At 48.4% G+C, this 12,913-nt stretch overlaps 8 protein-coding genes across 8 annotated transcripts; 5 read left to right on the top strand and 3 right to left on the bottom strand.

The window, feature by feature from the left end:
• Positions 1–129: 129 nt before the first annotated feature.
• BDV38DRAFT_246065 (uncharacterized protein) lies at positions 130–725 on the bottom strand. Its single transcript, XM_032054498.1, has 2 exons — positions 704–725; positions 130–620 (listed from the first exon to the last, which is right to left on the bottom strand). Exons 1-2 carry the CDS (start codon positions 706–708, stop codon positions 446–448), a joined length of 180 nt encoding a protein of 59 aa, XP_031913759.1. The 5' UTR covers positions 709–725; the 3' UTR covers positions 130–445.
• A 215-nt stretch (positions 726–940) lies between these two features.
• BDV38DRAFT_82885 (fungal specific transcription factor domain-containing protein) lies at positions 941–1,639 on the top strand. Its single transcript, XM_032063997.1, has 2 exons — positions 941–1,035; positions 1,130–1,639. Exons 1-2 carry the CDS (start codon positions 1,033–1,035, stop codon positions 1,550–1,552), a joined length of 426 nt encoding a protein of 141 aa, XP_031913758.1. The 5' UTR covers positions 941–1,032; the 3' UTR covers positions 1,553–1,639.
• Positions 1,640–1,725: 86 nt separating this feature from the next.
• BDV38DRAFT_282631 (uncharacterized protein) lies at positions 1,726–2,174 on the top strand (the record flags this gene model as incomplete). The annotated part of the gene is made up of 2 exons (XM_032059830.1): positions 1,726–1,961; positions 2,009–2,174. 2 exons carry the CDS (start codon positions 1,726–1,728, stop codon positions 2,172–2,174), a joined length of 402 nt encoding a protein of 133 aa, XP_031913757.1.
• A 760-nt stretch (positions 2,175–2,934) lies between these two features.
• Positions 2,935–4,762, top strand: trm6 (tRNA 1-methyladenosine methyltransferase subunit GCD10; the record flags this gene model as incomplete). The annotated part of the gene is made up of 2 exons (XM_032059829.1): positions 2,935–3,020; positions 3,106–4,762. The coding sequence occupies 2 exons, from the start codon at positions 2,935–2,937 to the stop codon at positions 4,760–4,762; spliced, it is 1,743 nt and encodes a 580-aa protein (XP_031913756.1).
• Positions 4,763–4,906: 144 nt separating this feature from the next.
• Positions 4,907–6,190, bottom strand: BDV38DRAFT_82843 (actin-related protein 2/3 complex subunit 3). The gene is made up of 6 exons (XM_032063996.1): positions 5,983–6,190; positions 5,874–5,919; positions 5,490–5,764; positions 5,297–5,409; positions 5,161–5,239; positions 4,907–5,098 (listed from the first exon to the last, which is right to left on the bottom strand). The coding sequence occupies exons 1-6, from the start codon at positions 5,986–5,988 to the stop codon at positions 5,051–5,053; spliced, it is 567 nt and encodes a 188-aa protein (XP_031913755.1). The 5' UTR covers positions 5,989–6,190; the 3' UTR covers positions 4,907–5,050.
• Positions 6,191–6,308: 118 nt separating this feature from the next.
• On the top strand, positions 6,309–7,917 carry BDV38DRAFT_292630 (replication factor C subunit 3; the record flags this gene model as incomplete). Its single annotated transcript, XM_032062048.1, has 5 exons — positions 6,309–6,442; positions 6,497–6,584; positions 6,636–6,810; positions 6,866–7,252; positions 7,305–7,917. The coding sequence occupies 5 exons, from the start codon at positions 6,309–6,311 to the stop codon at positions 7,715–7,717; spliced, it is 1,197 nt and encodes a 398-aa protein (XP_031913754.1). The 3' UTR covers positions 7,718–7,917.
• A 383-nt stretch (positions 7,918–8,300) lies between these two features.
• On the top strand, positions 8,301–10,591 carry BDV38DRAFT_246052 (histidine phosphatase superfamily). Its single transcript, XM_032054497.1, has one exon. It carries the CDS (start codon positions 8,849–8,851, stop codon positions 10,277–10,279), a length of 1,431 nt encoding a protein of 476 aa, XP_031913753.1. The 5' UTR covers positions 8,301–8,848; the 3' UTR covers positions 10,280–10,591.
• A 931-nt stretch (positions 10,592–11,522) lies between these two features.
• BDV38DRAFT_282626 (uncharacterized protein) lies at positions 11,523–12,746 on the bottom strand (the record flags this gene model as incomplete). The annotated part of the gene is made up of 1 exon (XM_032059828.1): positions 11,523–12,746. The coding sequence occupies one exon, from the start codon at positions 12,744–12,746 to the stop codon at positions 11,523–11,525; it is 1,224 nt and encodes a 407-aa protein (XP_031913752.1).
• Positions 12,747–12,913: the final 167 nt, after the last annotated feature.

Raw genomic sequence — 12,913 nt, 5'->3', positions numbered from 1 at the left:
AGCAATCCTTCTCACTGCTTTAAATCAAGGAATCCCTTGTTTTCAACTGTATTGGTATCGTCAACCCCACATTACGTATTAGCTCAGCCACAACTACTAACTACCACATGATCCACCCGCCACTTTAGCCACTGGTAGATCCTACGATGCCATTCTTCTCTTTAATAATTGGACACAGAGAGCATCGTGAAATTTTTGATGTTTATTCTGATCGCCACACTGTGTTTGTTATACTGGAGGATGAGTGATTGAACCAAGACACAAAATTGAAAATGTTAGCCGTCGCCGGGGCTCAAATAAAGAAATCTAAAACATATTACCCTTTCCGGGTTATTGAAAGATACACCGTGGACGCAGAAAGGGCATTGCCTAGAGTTACAGCCTAGATAAAGGCTGAGCAGTACTCGAAGCTTCCGGTGGTGTCTGCCGTCATAACCGTTTTGTATCAGATCTTTTTGCTTTGACGCAGATTACCTAGCAGATAAGCTGCCGCTGCAATTGCACATGCTCCCAGCAGGCATGTTATCCCACCAAAGAGCTGCAGCCCGGAGAAGTTGGTGTCCCCTTGACAGTTTGATATGGTACCATGATAGGTAACTCCATGAGACAGCCAATATGCGGTTAGTCTAAGCTTCATATATATACGAGAGGAGGAACTTGACCTAATGCCAAGTATCATTTGGGAAGCTACCAAATCGCACAGGGCATCAATAACAAGACAAAGGAACCGCTGACAAATCCATAAACCAAAGCAAAGACGATGATGCCAGCATGCGACGGGTGGTAATTGAATGGGAGCCAGAGAGCGAGAGTTGAAGCTCCTGTACCGAGGCCATAGTGAGCACATTGAATTGGCTGATGCGATCTGCAAAGGAGGGGGGAGTATACGACCCAGAACGGAAGTGGCACTTCAATGCCAGTAAGGGTGAAGACTAAAAAATATGGTACATACTTGATAAGTGATATCAAGTACAGGGCGAGTGTTGGAGAAAAGCCGGCGTTGATACATAGCAATACTCGAGATATAATTGAATGGTGCGCTGATGGACCCGACAGCCATAAACACAACCTTGTATCTGCAGGCTCGTTGAATTATTCAAATGACAAATCAATTCGTTGACGATATCAGTGTGAGTTATTTCCAGAGAATCCATCGTTATCTCCCTATGATCCCGCGCAACGCTTCCATGACTATCTCATCCATGTCGGCACATCCCCTCCAGCAAGCTTCTCAGTTCTTCTGCTCAGTATCTGCCTGGTGACGTACCATCCAGAGATACTGCCCCATAACCCGCAACGTATTAGCCACGGGTCCTTCTACATTACTGTCATGTTACCCTTCACTCAGGTACAGGCGGCCTTTCCTCCTGCCGTTCATCTCATTCAGGCCGGAGTTTTTTTGGTGCTATATGAGTATGCACGTGGGAAACCAGATGATGCGTTCCTATCTATCAGTGGCTGTGCGCGAATGGGGTATGCGGCGCGTCTCTACCAAGAGCGGCCGACATATTTGCATCATTACACGGAGGAAGAAGAAATGGTCAATACATAGTCAGGGATCATCGTTTTGGAACGGTATTAATCCCTGATTTTACAACGTCTTCCTTGCTAACCAGGTAAAGCTTGTTCTTTTGCAAGCTATCGGCAGGAGATCAGCCTTTTACGACTGATATCTTCGGTCGCTTCCAATTCACAACATCTGAGGACATTGATTAAGATGACAATATGTCGCGCTTCCAAGCAGCTGTAGAATCGATTGAGATGAAAGGCCTCGGGTACTCTGCCCAAGCAGCGTGGCTCTTGGACCAAGTTTTGAAGGCTACCAAAGACCCGAATGCGAGTACTCAATTAAACCAACTCGATGAGCTTGGTGCTTTATTGCAAGCCTTGCTGGGGTCTCTGTTGGAACAATGTCAGGATGTTTGGGGCGTGCTTTGTGGGGCCACTGCAGTTGCTATTAGGTGAGCACGCTCTTCGTCTTCTATGTTGATAGATACTTCATTTTTAGGGCCCTCTTCACACTGCACTGGAACCTTTCGAGTCAACCTGCTCAGTCCTTTTCTTCAGAATTGGAAGAATGGAGGCGAAAGGCTTATGATACATTAGACACAGTCTCTACTATGGTGATTGACATTAACAATACACATGAGAATATAGCCCCCACACCTGATTGATCTGTTGCCCCCGAGCTGTGTCTATAAGATTCGGGCACCATTGAGACATATACATGATAATGCGAGTTGGAAGAATAAAAGCTGGCTGTGGGAGACGCATAAGCAACTAAATGCTTCGTTGGATTAGTTCAGTCGCTGATGGGGCTTTGAAACGGCCGCCATAAAGTCGGCGACGTATTAAATACGACCAGGCTCGTTACAAAGCGTTTACTTGTACTGCAGAGACTGAGCAGCCTCTGCTTTGCTCATAATATTTGACCGTCATGATACGATATCATTCCTAAGTGTATAGACTTTGTGAATTTCCCCTCGTCCTCAAGAGAACGAAGCCTCCAACTTGGTGAATAAATCACCACTTCAAGATAAAAAGAGGTACTTTCCACTAGAATGGCATTCTCTCTGAATGGCCCAAAGATCTACCTGACATGGCCCAAGAAAACAGTTTGCTTATCCTGCAGCAAATGCTAAGCCACAAATGTGCAAATAGACCACCCGCCACAACAGCCACGCACGAACACTGTTATCCATCGGACGGAATAACTTCTGATCCGGACAAAAGAGTAGATAATATCATATGGTCCGTGCGCTATCGCAAAAAAAGTAAAAAGAGCATTGGGACACTGCGCATGTCGTACGCGGATTCTTAACTTTGCGGAGAATTTTCTTGGCCCATTCTGGTATAATTTTTGTGTTACTGAAGATCATGATCTAATACCCATCCTTGCTTGTTTTCTATAATTCCTACTGCGTGTCCGACACGATGCACTCTTACGTCCGTCCCCACCAATTCGTCGCATTGCGGCTTCCCTCCGAGTTCACAAAGATCCAGAAAATCGAGCCTGACTCGTATGTACACCATCTTTGCCCGATTTCTCTGGTATTGCTTTTTGTGTTATACAGAAATCAGTAGTGTACTGATTGAATGAATTAGAACAGTATTCCTGGGGAAATTCGGAAGCTTCCCCGCCAACCAGATCATCGGACGACCGTTCTATCTGACCTTCGAGATCCTTGATGACGCAGACGAAAAGGACGGCAGCTGTCTACGTGTAATCCCTGCAGCTGAGTTGCATGCCGAAACATTGATCGCAGAGGGGGAGGGGGAGGGAGACGGCGAAGAGCTCGACACGAACGAAGATGGGACACCGATGCGCACAAATCGCGAGACCGTCGACGACGCCTCAACTCAAAAGCTGACATGGGAGGAGATTGAGGCACTGAAGAAGGAGTCCGGCGGTGCTGGAAGGGAGATTATCTCAAAGCTTCTAGAGTCTCATCAAGCATTGGATCAGAAGACAAGTTTCTCACTCGCCAAATATATGCTGCGGAAGCGCAGAAAATATATGAAGCGGTTCACGGTTCTTCCGTTGGATGTTAGCATTCTCACGAATCATATGATGGAAGACCAGGGTGCAGCGAGGATTATGGAGTTGCGCGACGAAATGATCGGGCTCTTGGGCTGTTGGGGAAATGTGCACCATGGTGGAGACGCTTCTCTCGAGCAGGCTATTGCGGCGAAGCCTAATGGTCGCTATCTTGTTGTTGATGATACGGGAGGCTTAGTAGTTGCGGCAATGGCCGAGAGGATGGGAATCTTGTACCCACATGACGGTGATGACTATGAGGAGCAAGGGTCATCCGACGAACCCAAGAAGAACGAAGCAGAACAGGCGCAGGATGATGAACAACCACCCACCGATTCTTCCACTCGTCGCCCAGCTCGCCCAGCTCATATGTCCGCGTCTGGCAACAGCATAACTTTCCTTCACCCGAACAAGCAACCGAACCTCTCTCTCCTGAAATACTTCGGTTATAACCTAGATAACCCCGACGAGACACACCCTCTTCACAAACATCTAAAGACCGTTTCCTGGCTGCAACTGTTGGATCCCAATGCGGATCCGATCTACTCCGAAGAGCCCGAGATAATTCCCGAGTCGGAGCTATATACCATGAAATCCAACAAGCGAGGCGCTTATCACCGGAAGCGCAACAGGTGGGCGCGAGTCCAGAGCGTCGTTAATGAAGCGCGGGCTGGAGAATTCGACGGACTCATCGTCGCAACTGCCATGGATCCCTCAAGTGTGCTGAAATATGCAGTTCCATTATTAGCAGGTTCAGCCCATGTCGCAGTCTACTCTCCATCAATCGAGCCCTTGACCGAATTAATGGATCTCTACTCGACACCGAGGAAAACAGCATTCATAACCCGAAGGCAACAACTTAAAGAACAAAAGCTACTACAGTCAAGCGACCAAAATGATGCAAATGACAACGAGTCCCAAGATTCTTATCTTTCGGAACTGATGGATGAATTCTACCTGGATCCCACCCTGTTGCTGGCTCCCACGCTCCAGCACTCCCGGGTACGTCCCTGGCAGGTGCTCCCCGGGCGTACGCACCCCCTAATGTCTATGCGGGGTGGCGCTGAGGGCTATATATTCCACGGTATCCGAGTAATTCCCACTCAACAGGCTATCCAGGCCGCGGGCAACCCAAGCCGGAAAAAGAGAAAGGTCGTGACACAGGAGACACCCACCACCGCAGTTGATAGTGGCAGTGGTGTAGATGTCGAGATGAAGTCATAGGATTTTGCATTATTACCATGTAGATTAGAATGTTTCTGGACAGCCATGATTATAAAAATACGCCATACCATGTGGATATACCAATACAAATACACCATACACAAGGGTCATGTACTACGCAGTGCACTTGAGTATGACAACCTTAACAAGAATAAGCAATCCATATCTAGATATATCACAGTTCGGATACAATATAGTTCTCAGAAATTGAAATCGGAAATTCTTAAATGGTTGCTTTCATACGCTTTGTACGCTGAATAGTGACCAAACAAAAGAAAACGCATCACCCTAGAAGCTCTTTCCCATGAACTTTCTCTTCGCAAAACTCAACCACCACTGCACCACACATATTAGCGATTAATATCACAACCTAACACCATATACAGGAAATTCCTTACCTTCGAAGGACCAACACCACCGGGGTATAATCTGGCATGCAGGCGGATAGCAATCTCCTGTCGTACCTGCGAGAGGTATCTATAGCACAGCATATTAGTATCCAATCACCTGAACATAAGACCAAAATAACCATACGCTCTCAGTGACTCAGCATCCTGGCGATCGCGGGGCGGCTCGAAAGCTTGGTTAAGGGGGAAGGAGGCATCGCCGGGGATAGCGAAGTGATCGAGAGCAACGTTGTTAAGAGCCTAGCAGTGTACATCCCGGTCAGTGTTTTCGTCGCGCATCTACAACAAGCACAATTGTATATCGCATCTGGTTGGTGTACCTTGCCAGCCTCAAGAGCGGTCATGTTCGGTCTGACCTTCCCGAGACACTCGCTGATAAACAAGGTGCCGTAAATGAGCATACGGTCGGCGGGGCCGTTGATCTCAAAGTTCCGGAACAAAACATTGGCGCGGAAGAGGGACAGGATCTCGTCTACACAGTCGTACGACTCGCTGTCGACGGCGACTTCGGTGTCGGGGACATTGGATGGTAGTGGGGGGAGGGTGTATGCGGGGCCGCGAGTGCGGGTGCGGAGGGGAAGGATAGGAAAGTTGCCTGTCGGGGAGGAGTATATGGTGTCAGTCTGAGGGATATTCTGGCAGTGTATGTCTGGTATGATGTCGCATTTTGCTAAAGGCGGATCAGGAGGGGTGTAGCGGCGTACCTATTACGGGGATACCCTGATCCTGGAGGAAGACGGAGTGGTATGCCTAGACTGCGTTAGATAAGGGAACGTCGGGGTATCGTTGAATAATTGACCGCAAGCCACTCACTGGCATTGTGAATAATATAATAATATAATCAATCCCCTTTAGCGCCTGTCTATTGAGGATTGTTGAAGTAAGAAGTAGCGTCGAAGGTCGTTGATGGCGGTGCTGCCAGACGGCGGGAGGTGCATGTCATCACCTATAGGGCTGAGCTCCTGAAGCAATGAAATGATTTTCCGGCGCCGAACCTCTTTACGCGCGGATGTGTTTTGACGCGTCTTGCTTCATCCAGCAGCTTTGCAAATTTTAGATTGCCTTCTATTTGCATGATAGTATTTACTTTAATTCTCTGAAGACTCAATTAAAGGCGCTAGTCAATATATCCCGGCAAAATGTCCGATTACGAAGATGAAATGGACGTGGATGCTCCGTCTAAGAGCATCCAATTCAGTTCCGATAATACCAGTGGGAAAGCTAAGAGAGTTGCGTCAGACCTGCCGGTCGAGGCTCAAGATAACCTGCCATGGTGAGTACTAGCTTCGCATTGCTACATCATTACTAGCTCGCTGATTCGTTCCAGGGTTGAGAAGTACCGACCAAACACTCTCGACGACGTCTCCGGTCACAAGGACATCTTAGCCACAATTAACAAATTCGTTGATGCGAATGTATGCGCCGAAAAGCCAGAAACGTTACCACATCACTAATCTCTACAATAGCGACTACCGCATCTTCTTCTATATGGGCCTCCCGGAACTGGCAAAACCTCTACAATCCTTGCGCTCGCAAGGCGGATATACGGGAGCAAAAACATGCGCCAGATGGTGCTCGAACTGAATGCTAGTGACGATCGAGGCATTGATGTTGTCCGAGAACAAATTAAGACCTTTGCTAGTTTGTGCCCCCGGAAAGGAACTACTTCATTCGGCAGTCACCTTACCTGGTATAGGCACGAAACAGATCTTCTCCATGGCCCCGCAACCGACGTCTGGTGGATCGTCACTCGCATCGTACAAACTGATTATCCTTGACGAAGCAGACGCCATGACTGCGACCGCGCAAATGGCACTCCGCCGGATTATGGAGAAATATACCGCCAACACAAGATTCTGCATTATTGCCAACTATACCCACAAATTATCGCCCGCTCTTCTGTCCCGTTGCACCCGGTTCCGCTTTAGCCCGTTGAAGGAGCAGGACATCAGGTCACTGGTTGACCTGGTCATTGAAAAAGAACAGGTAAACATTCAACCAGAGGCCGTGGACAGCTTGGTCAAGTTAAGTAAGGGTGACATGCGTCGCGCCCTGAACGTGCTACAAGCCTGCCATGCAAGCAGTAAGTACAGAACCAAAGCAACTCTGCACATCGAGATTCTGATGTTATACAGGCATACCGCTCCCTGTCAAGAATGCACCGAAAGACCAACCCCGTCCTGAACCGGAACTGATCACGAATGGAACGATTTATGAGTGCATAGCCGCACCGCACCCCGCTGACATTCAAGAGATTATGACTACACTTCTTGCTACTAGTGATGTCACTTCGTGCCTCAACACCGTGAATACCTTGAAATCCAACAAAGGGTTGGCCTTGGCCGATATCCTTGCGGCTCTGGGTGAACAACTGCAGCAGCTAGAAGTCCCTGCACAAACGAGAATCACTTGGCTCGAAGGCCTCGCTGAAATAGAATTCCGACTTGCCGGCGGAGGCTCTGAAGCCATACAAACCGGTGGTCTGGTTGGGGTTGTACGGAATGGGTGCGAGCTTATGGGGGATAAGGGCGTGTCCATGGCGAGTTAGCTTCGCTATATTCTTCCTGTTATTTATTGCATGTTCACACCACACCACACGTCATCAAAAACTATTTATGGTGATGTCTTCATGTCGGAGTTTGGGGGCTTTGAAATTGCGCATTTGCATCCATCCTTAAGTTACAATGAACCAGCTAATTTTGCGCTAAAACGATGAGAAAGTTAAACGAAGGTGACATCTCTAAGGAGTCTGAACTCGTATTGGCCTGATGGCAAAGAACATCACACGGTCAAGGGCTAAATTAGCTGCATGACGGCCCTATCCGCGGAACAACAGGGACTGGTCAAGAGACAGAGGGAATTGAGGGGTCGGCATTAAAAGAATTCTCGGGCTTACTTCGAATTGGCCTCGTGCCACAACAAGCCCTAGTTTCCCTCCAACTAACTTGGGATAAACAAATGAACAAGAAAAGCGGGCTTATCTGATCCCGATCGGTAACGAAGGGGTCTTATCAGTCATGGCAACTCTTTGTATGACTCATGAGCACTAAGATCAACAAAAGAAAACAAAGAAGAATCCCCGCGGAGACTTGATAGACACCTCCGGGTATCTCATAAATTTATTGAGAGATCTTGGCACCGCGGACCTGGCCGATATACTCCGATAACAACTTGTCAATACCCTGGAAGTCAAAGCGGACACTTCACCTCCACTTTCTGCACGTTGATCCAGTGGCCCATTATCTTCAAGCGATAGACGTCAATTAGCTAATAATTTTCCGTATGCCCCACTCCCATATGTTACGCTGTTTGTCCATTCGGAGCACCTAGTACGCTTTTTTTCGCTTCTTTCCCTCCGACAAACCAGTCAACGGCTGCATTACAGGTTCATTCGGCATTGACCGCCGTAGAAACTTGCCCCTTCAGGGTTTATTAAAAAGAGGGGAAAATGGCATGGTTAAGTTTCTCACTAGATGTGACCCCCTCCGTCGGTGCAGGGGTCATAATGATCACATAACTTCTCCGTGGTCAATGCGAAGACCCCTACGAGTCTATATAATGAACTACTAGTCCCCCACCCCACTTTCTTCGACTTCCCTCCAGAAGACCTACCCCAAATTGCTGCTGCAGATCCAGGCTGCTGCGAGGTAGTAAGTCGTAAGGAATCACACTTCAAACAATGCGGTCTTCCTTCCAGCCCACCAGCCTCCTGCTGGCCTTGACGGCCATGGACCTCGCTTCCGCAGAGAGAGTCCTGGGCGCATATATCTTCGCCCGCCATGGAGACCGCACGCCCAAAGTGCTAGGAAACACCCGGCTCACCGACCTCGGATACAGCGAGGTCTACCAAGCTGGCAGCTACTACCATGACCGGTACATCGATGCAAGCTCCTCGCTGCAGATTGAGGGCATCAGCTCCAACGTCGTGAACCTGAAGCAACTTACCGCGTCCTCGCCCTCGGACGCAGTCCTCCAAAACTCCGGCGTAGCCTTCATGCAAGGCGTCTATCCGCCAGTAGGGTCCTCGGCCAACGAGACCCTAGCCAACGGCACGACCATCTCAGCCCCGTTGGGCGGCTACCAGCTCATCCCCCTCAGCCTGGTCTCCACGGGCACAAACAGCGAGGACAACACCTGGCTGCAGGACGCAACGGGCTGCAACAACGCCAAGGTCAGCAGCAACAGCTACTACAGCTCAACCCTATACAAAGACCTCTACGACTCCACCAAGGACTTCTACCAGTCACTCTCGTCCATGCTAGACGGCGCCTTCGCACAGGACAAAATGAGCTTCAAAAGCGCCTACACCATCTACGACTACCTCAACGTCGCCAACATCCACAACACAACCAACACGCCCACAACAGAGCAGCTGGAGCAACTCTTCCTCCTCGCCAACATCGAGCAATACAACCTCGCCTACAACACCTCTGACACCGTCCGTGCCATCGCAGGCTCCCAACTCGCCGGCGAAATGCTCCAGGGCCTCAACAAGACCATCACCTCCAAGGGCGCCAACAAACTCAACATCCAGTTTGGCTCCTACGGAACCTTCCTCTCCTACTTCGGGCTTGCTCAGCTCCCCGCCGCTGATGTCAATTTTACCGGAATCCCAGACTATGCGTCGTCCATGTCTTGGGAGCTGATCACCGATTCCACTGCAGATGGATTCCCTGATGCCTCGGAGATCAGCGTGCGCTTTATCTTCCACAACGGCACTATTACTGGTTCCAACGACGCCCCGAAGGAGTTCCCTCTGTACGGCCAGTCGAGTGCCACGATCCCATGGTCGAAGTTCGTCGAGGAGACAAAGAAGATTGCCGTCACTGATACGGAGGAGTGGTGTAAGGTTTGTGGAAACACGGACGGTAAGTGTGCGTCCTATAATACTGATGGCTCGGGATCCGATTCCGCGGGTGCCACGTCGAAGAGTGGTAGTGGTGGTGGTGTGTCTAGAGCTGTGGCGGGTGTTATTGGTGCCATGGTCACCCTGGCAGTTATCTTTGGTTTGGAGGCGCTGTTCCTGCTTGCGGGTGGCTTTACTATCACTAAGAAGCGGAAGGCTGGGGCTGATGGGGTTACCTCTGTTGTTACGGAGAATAAGGCCTAAAGTAAATGTTGTGGTGGGATTTAAAAATGGTTAATGAATTTTGTGAAGGGGGGAAATAGGTTTGAAGTTTCGTGATGGATGACTTATGGTCTTTATGTTATAATGCTGTCTGATGTTGCCGGCAACTGATTAAGATGCATAATATGAGAAATGAAAGTAATGCGCTCAAACAGACAAGAATCCAACAAGTATTAAGCTCTTCGTAGACCTGCCAATATATACCAGATAATAGGTTAAAATAATCAATATCCACAGACCAAATATTATCCTATAAACGTCACCCATGGCCATGCCCTAACACTTCTGCATTCCCAACGAGGCTCGCCGAGACTTGAACCAACTCGGCGTAAGATATCTAGTCATGTATTGACTGATGTACCAAGGTACTCGTACGATTCCAGTAATGAGCCCGAAGCGATCACGGTACAGTCTCGGAGTTTGACTCAAGACGTCAAGCGTTCTTGAAGGGTCCATTTCTGGGCACTCAGGCTTTGGACCCAGCAATTTCTTTATCCTGGATGCATTTTCCAGCTCGCAGAAGTTGACGAGTTTATGAAGAGAGATACTGCGGCCGTTATGTGTCTCTGTAAGATATTGCACCGTCTCTTGATGTTCAATGCTTATATGACTCTTGTATAGTCGTGATCTATGAATCGTCACCTGTAGGTTTGTAGTGTTGCATTGTAGAGATGAAAAGGCTCCTTCGATCGCCCAAGGAATATCAGCACTCGAAACCAGGAGGCTCTCTAAATGGGTGGCGTATAATATCTTGTCAGCAGGGCTCAGAGTAGCGAGCCATTTTAGGGCTGCTAGGAGCGCTGTATTTAGAATATTGGTTTGGGGCCATCCCTTGATGTAAGTAATCTCCATGTGTGGGCCCTGGGCAAAGCCTTCCAAGTATGACTCTACTACCCTCAATAATTCGACATTGCCAGTATCATATATTGATTCAATAATACAGACTAGGATATGTAATTGAAACTTGTCGAGGACCAACCTCGAATTTTGGAGGATCTTATAGCGCATATACTCGACATATTGCGTATAGCTAGCCCAGTGAAAAGCCGAAAAGTAACATGCGGAGGGCGTGAAGTGGCCCGTCTTACTGATATATACCGGAAGTTGGTTTTGCTGGTCCTGAAGGCGGCTGAGGCCTTTGGGTGCAAAGGACTACGTGATCAAGTTCATCGAAGAAACAGAATGTTAAAACACCTCGAGCTTCTTTCTGGCAGTATTCCAGTAATTATGGCAAATCCTTTAGGAGAAGCCATCGAAGCCTGGTGGAGTGAAAAGTGTACAAGCCAAAGAACTTGATTTCAGCAAGAACAATCTGACTCATAGCGTCAACAATATCGAACCCTTCGCATGCTTCCCTAATATCCAATACGTGGTGCGTCTGTGGAAAATCAAACACTGAGTGGTGGATGAAGGTGAAATGCTCAATATCGGTGTGTTTCATAAGCAAATGTCCTCTGTAGGGCAGGGGTTTTATCTCAAGAAGGCCTCTCGATTGATCCTTAAGTCTTGCTTGGGCTTGAATTTTACGAGTTGCCATACCAGATTCACTTAGCTTGCAACCTCTTAGCTCAGTGTGGATGGCAAATGTGGCGTCTATCTCATAGTCAGACAAGAAGTTGTATCTAAGGAGAGTCATTGGTGTCATTCCCAGCTCGGACAGTTTTCCAACCACCGCAAATGTTCGATACGCTGAAATGCGGTCAAGTGGATTGGCCCAGGCAAGCAAGTGTTCGATCAGTGACTTCATGTCCCGTGGCATCCTCTGTATTCTTCTCAACAGATGTTCGAGTTGATTATCGTATTTTAAAGACCTTCTTAACGACTTCAGAACCAGAGCGGCCCAAAGGAAAACTCCATCAGCCCTGTCCACTATCTCTTTTACTAATTTCTGCTTATTCTGAGCTGCTGACTCGGTGTAGCTGCATATCTCGAATCCTTTCAGTCGATGGATGACAAAATTCTCAATGTCAAGTCGAGTCAATTCGTGGAGCTGAAGTCGCTTCTCGTCCACGAATATTTCATAGTTCCTAGACGAGACGCAAAGCTTCAAATCAAGCGGGGCCGCATCGATCCAGCCCAGGAGCAAGTTCACCATGTCATGGTAATCTTCCTGGCAGGTTTCCAAGCACTCATCAAGACCATCAATAAAGAAACAGAGGCGGTATTTCTTATAGAGCTCTTCTTTGTGCAAGAGGGTGTTTAAAGCCGCACGAATATCCCTTCGAGAAAATCGAAACGGCAACTGGACTCTCCAATCGGTTCTCATAGACTCCTCCCATCGTTCCGGGAAGGCAACTAGTATGAATTCCGGGCATTGTTTCAGGGTATCATGCAAAATACCACACAAAAGGCCATCCAACGTCTTCTCTGCTTCAGTCCCGGGCCGCCAAAAAAAGAACCGCACAAGTACTAAGCGCCTATTCCCAGCCCATTGCCTAAGCCCATTCATAGTGTGCTTGTAAGTAGATAAGAACTTCAATCAAAGCGGACTTCCCAGATCCGAGCTTTCCAGAGGTGTGAGACCATATGTTTAGCAAGCAAAGAACCTGAACCCGTTGAGGCAACACAAGAGTCTAATTTGCCATGAGCACTGAGCCTGCCCCTACAACTCTCTCC

Source organism: Aspergillus pseudotamarii, assembly GCF_009193445.1.
Source record: "Aspergillus pseudotamarii strain CBS 117625 unplaced genomic scaffold BDV38scaffold_25, whole genome shotgun sequence".
Lineage (NCBI taxonomy): Eukaryota > Fungi > Ascomycota > Eurotiomycetes > Eurotiales > Aspergillaceae > Aspergillus > Aspergillus pseudotamarii.
The sequence above is the reverse complement of the archived record's forward strand: the minus strand, read 5'-3'. Positions and strand labels throughout refer to the sequence as shown.

Bases quoted from the DNA above. Each gene is read 5' to 3' on its own strand.
- BDV38DRAFT_82843 (XM_032063996.1), bottom strand. The intron at 5,410-5,489 runs GTACACCAACCA...GTACACTGCTAG, and splicing joins CCGCTCTTGAGGCTGGCAAG to GCTCTTAACAACGTTGCTCT. The intron at 5,099-5,160 runs GTAAGGAATTTC...TGTGTGGTGCAG, and splicing joins GTGGTGTTGGTCCTTCGAAG to TGGTGGTTGAGTTTTGCGAA.
- BDV38DRAFT_246052 (XM_032054497.1), top strand. From the start codon at position 8,849: ATGCGGTCTTCCTTCCAGCCCACCAGCCTCCTGCTGGCCTTGACGGCC.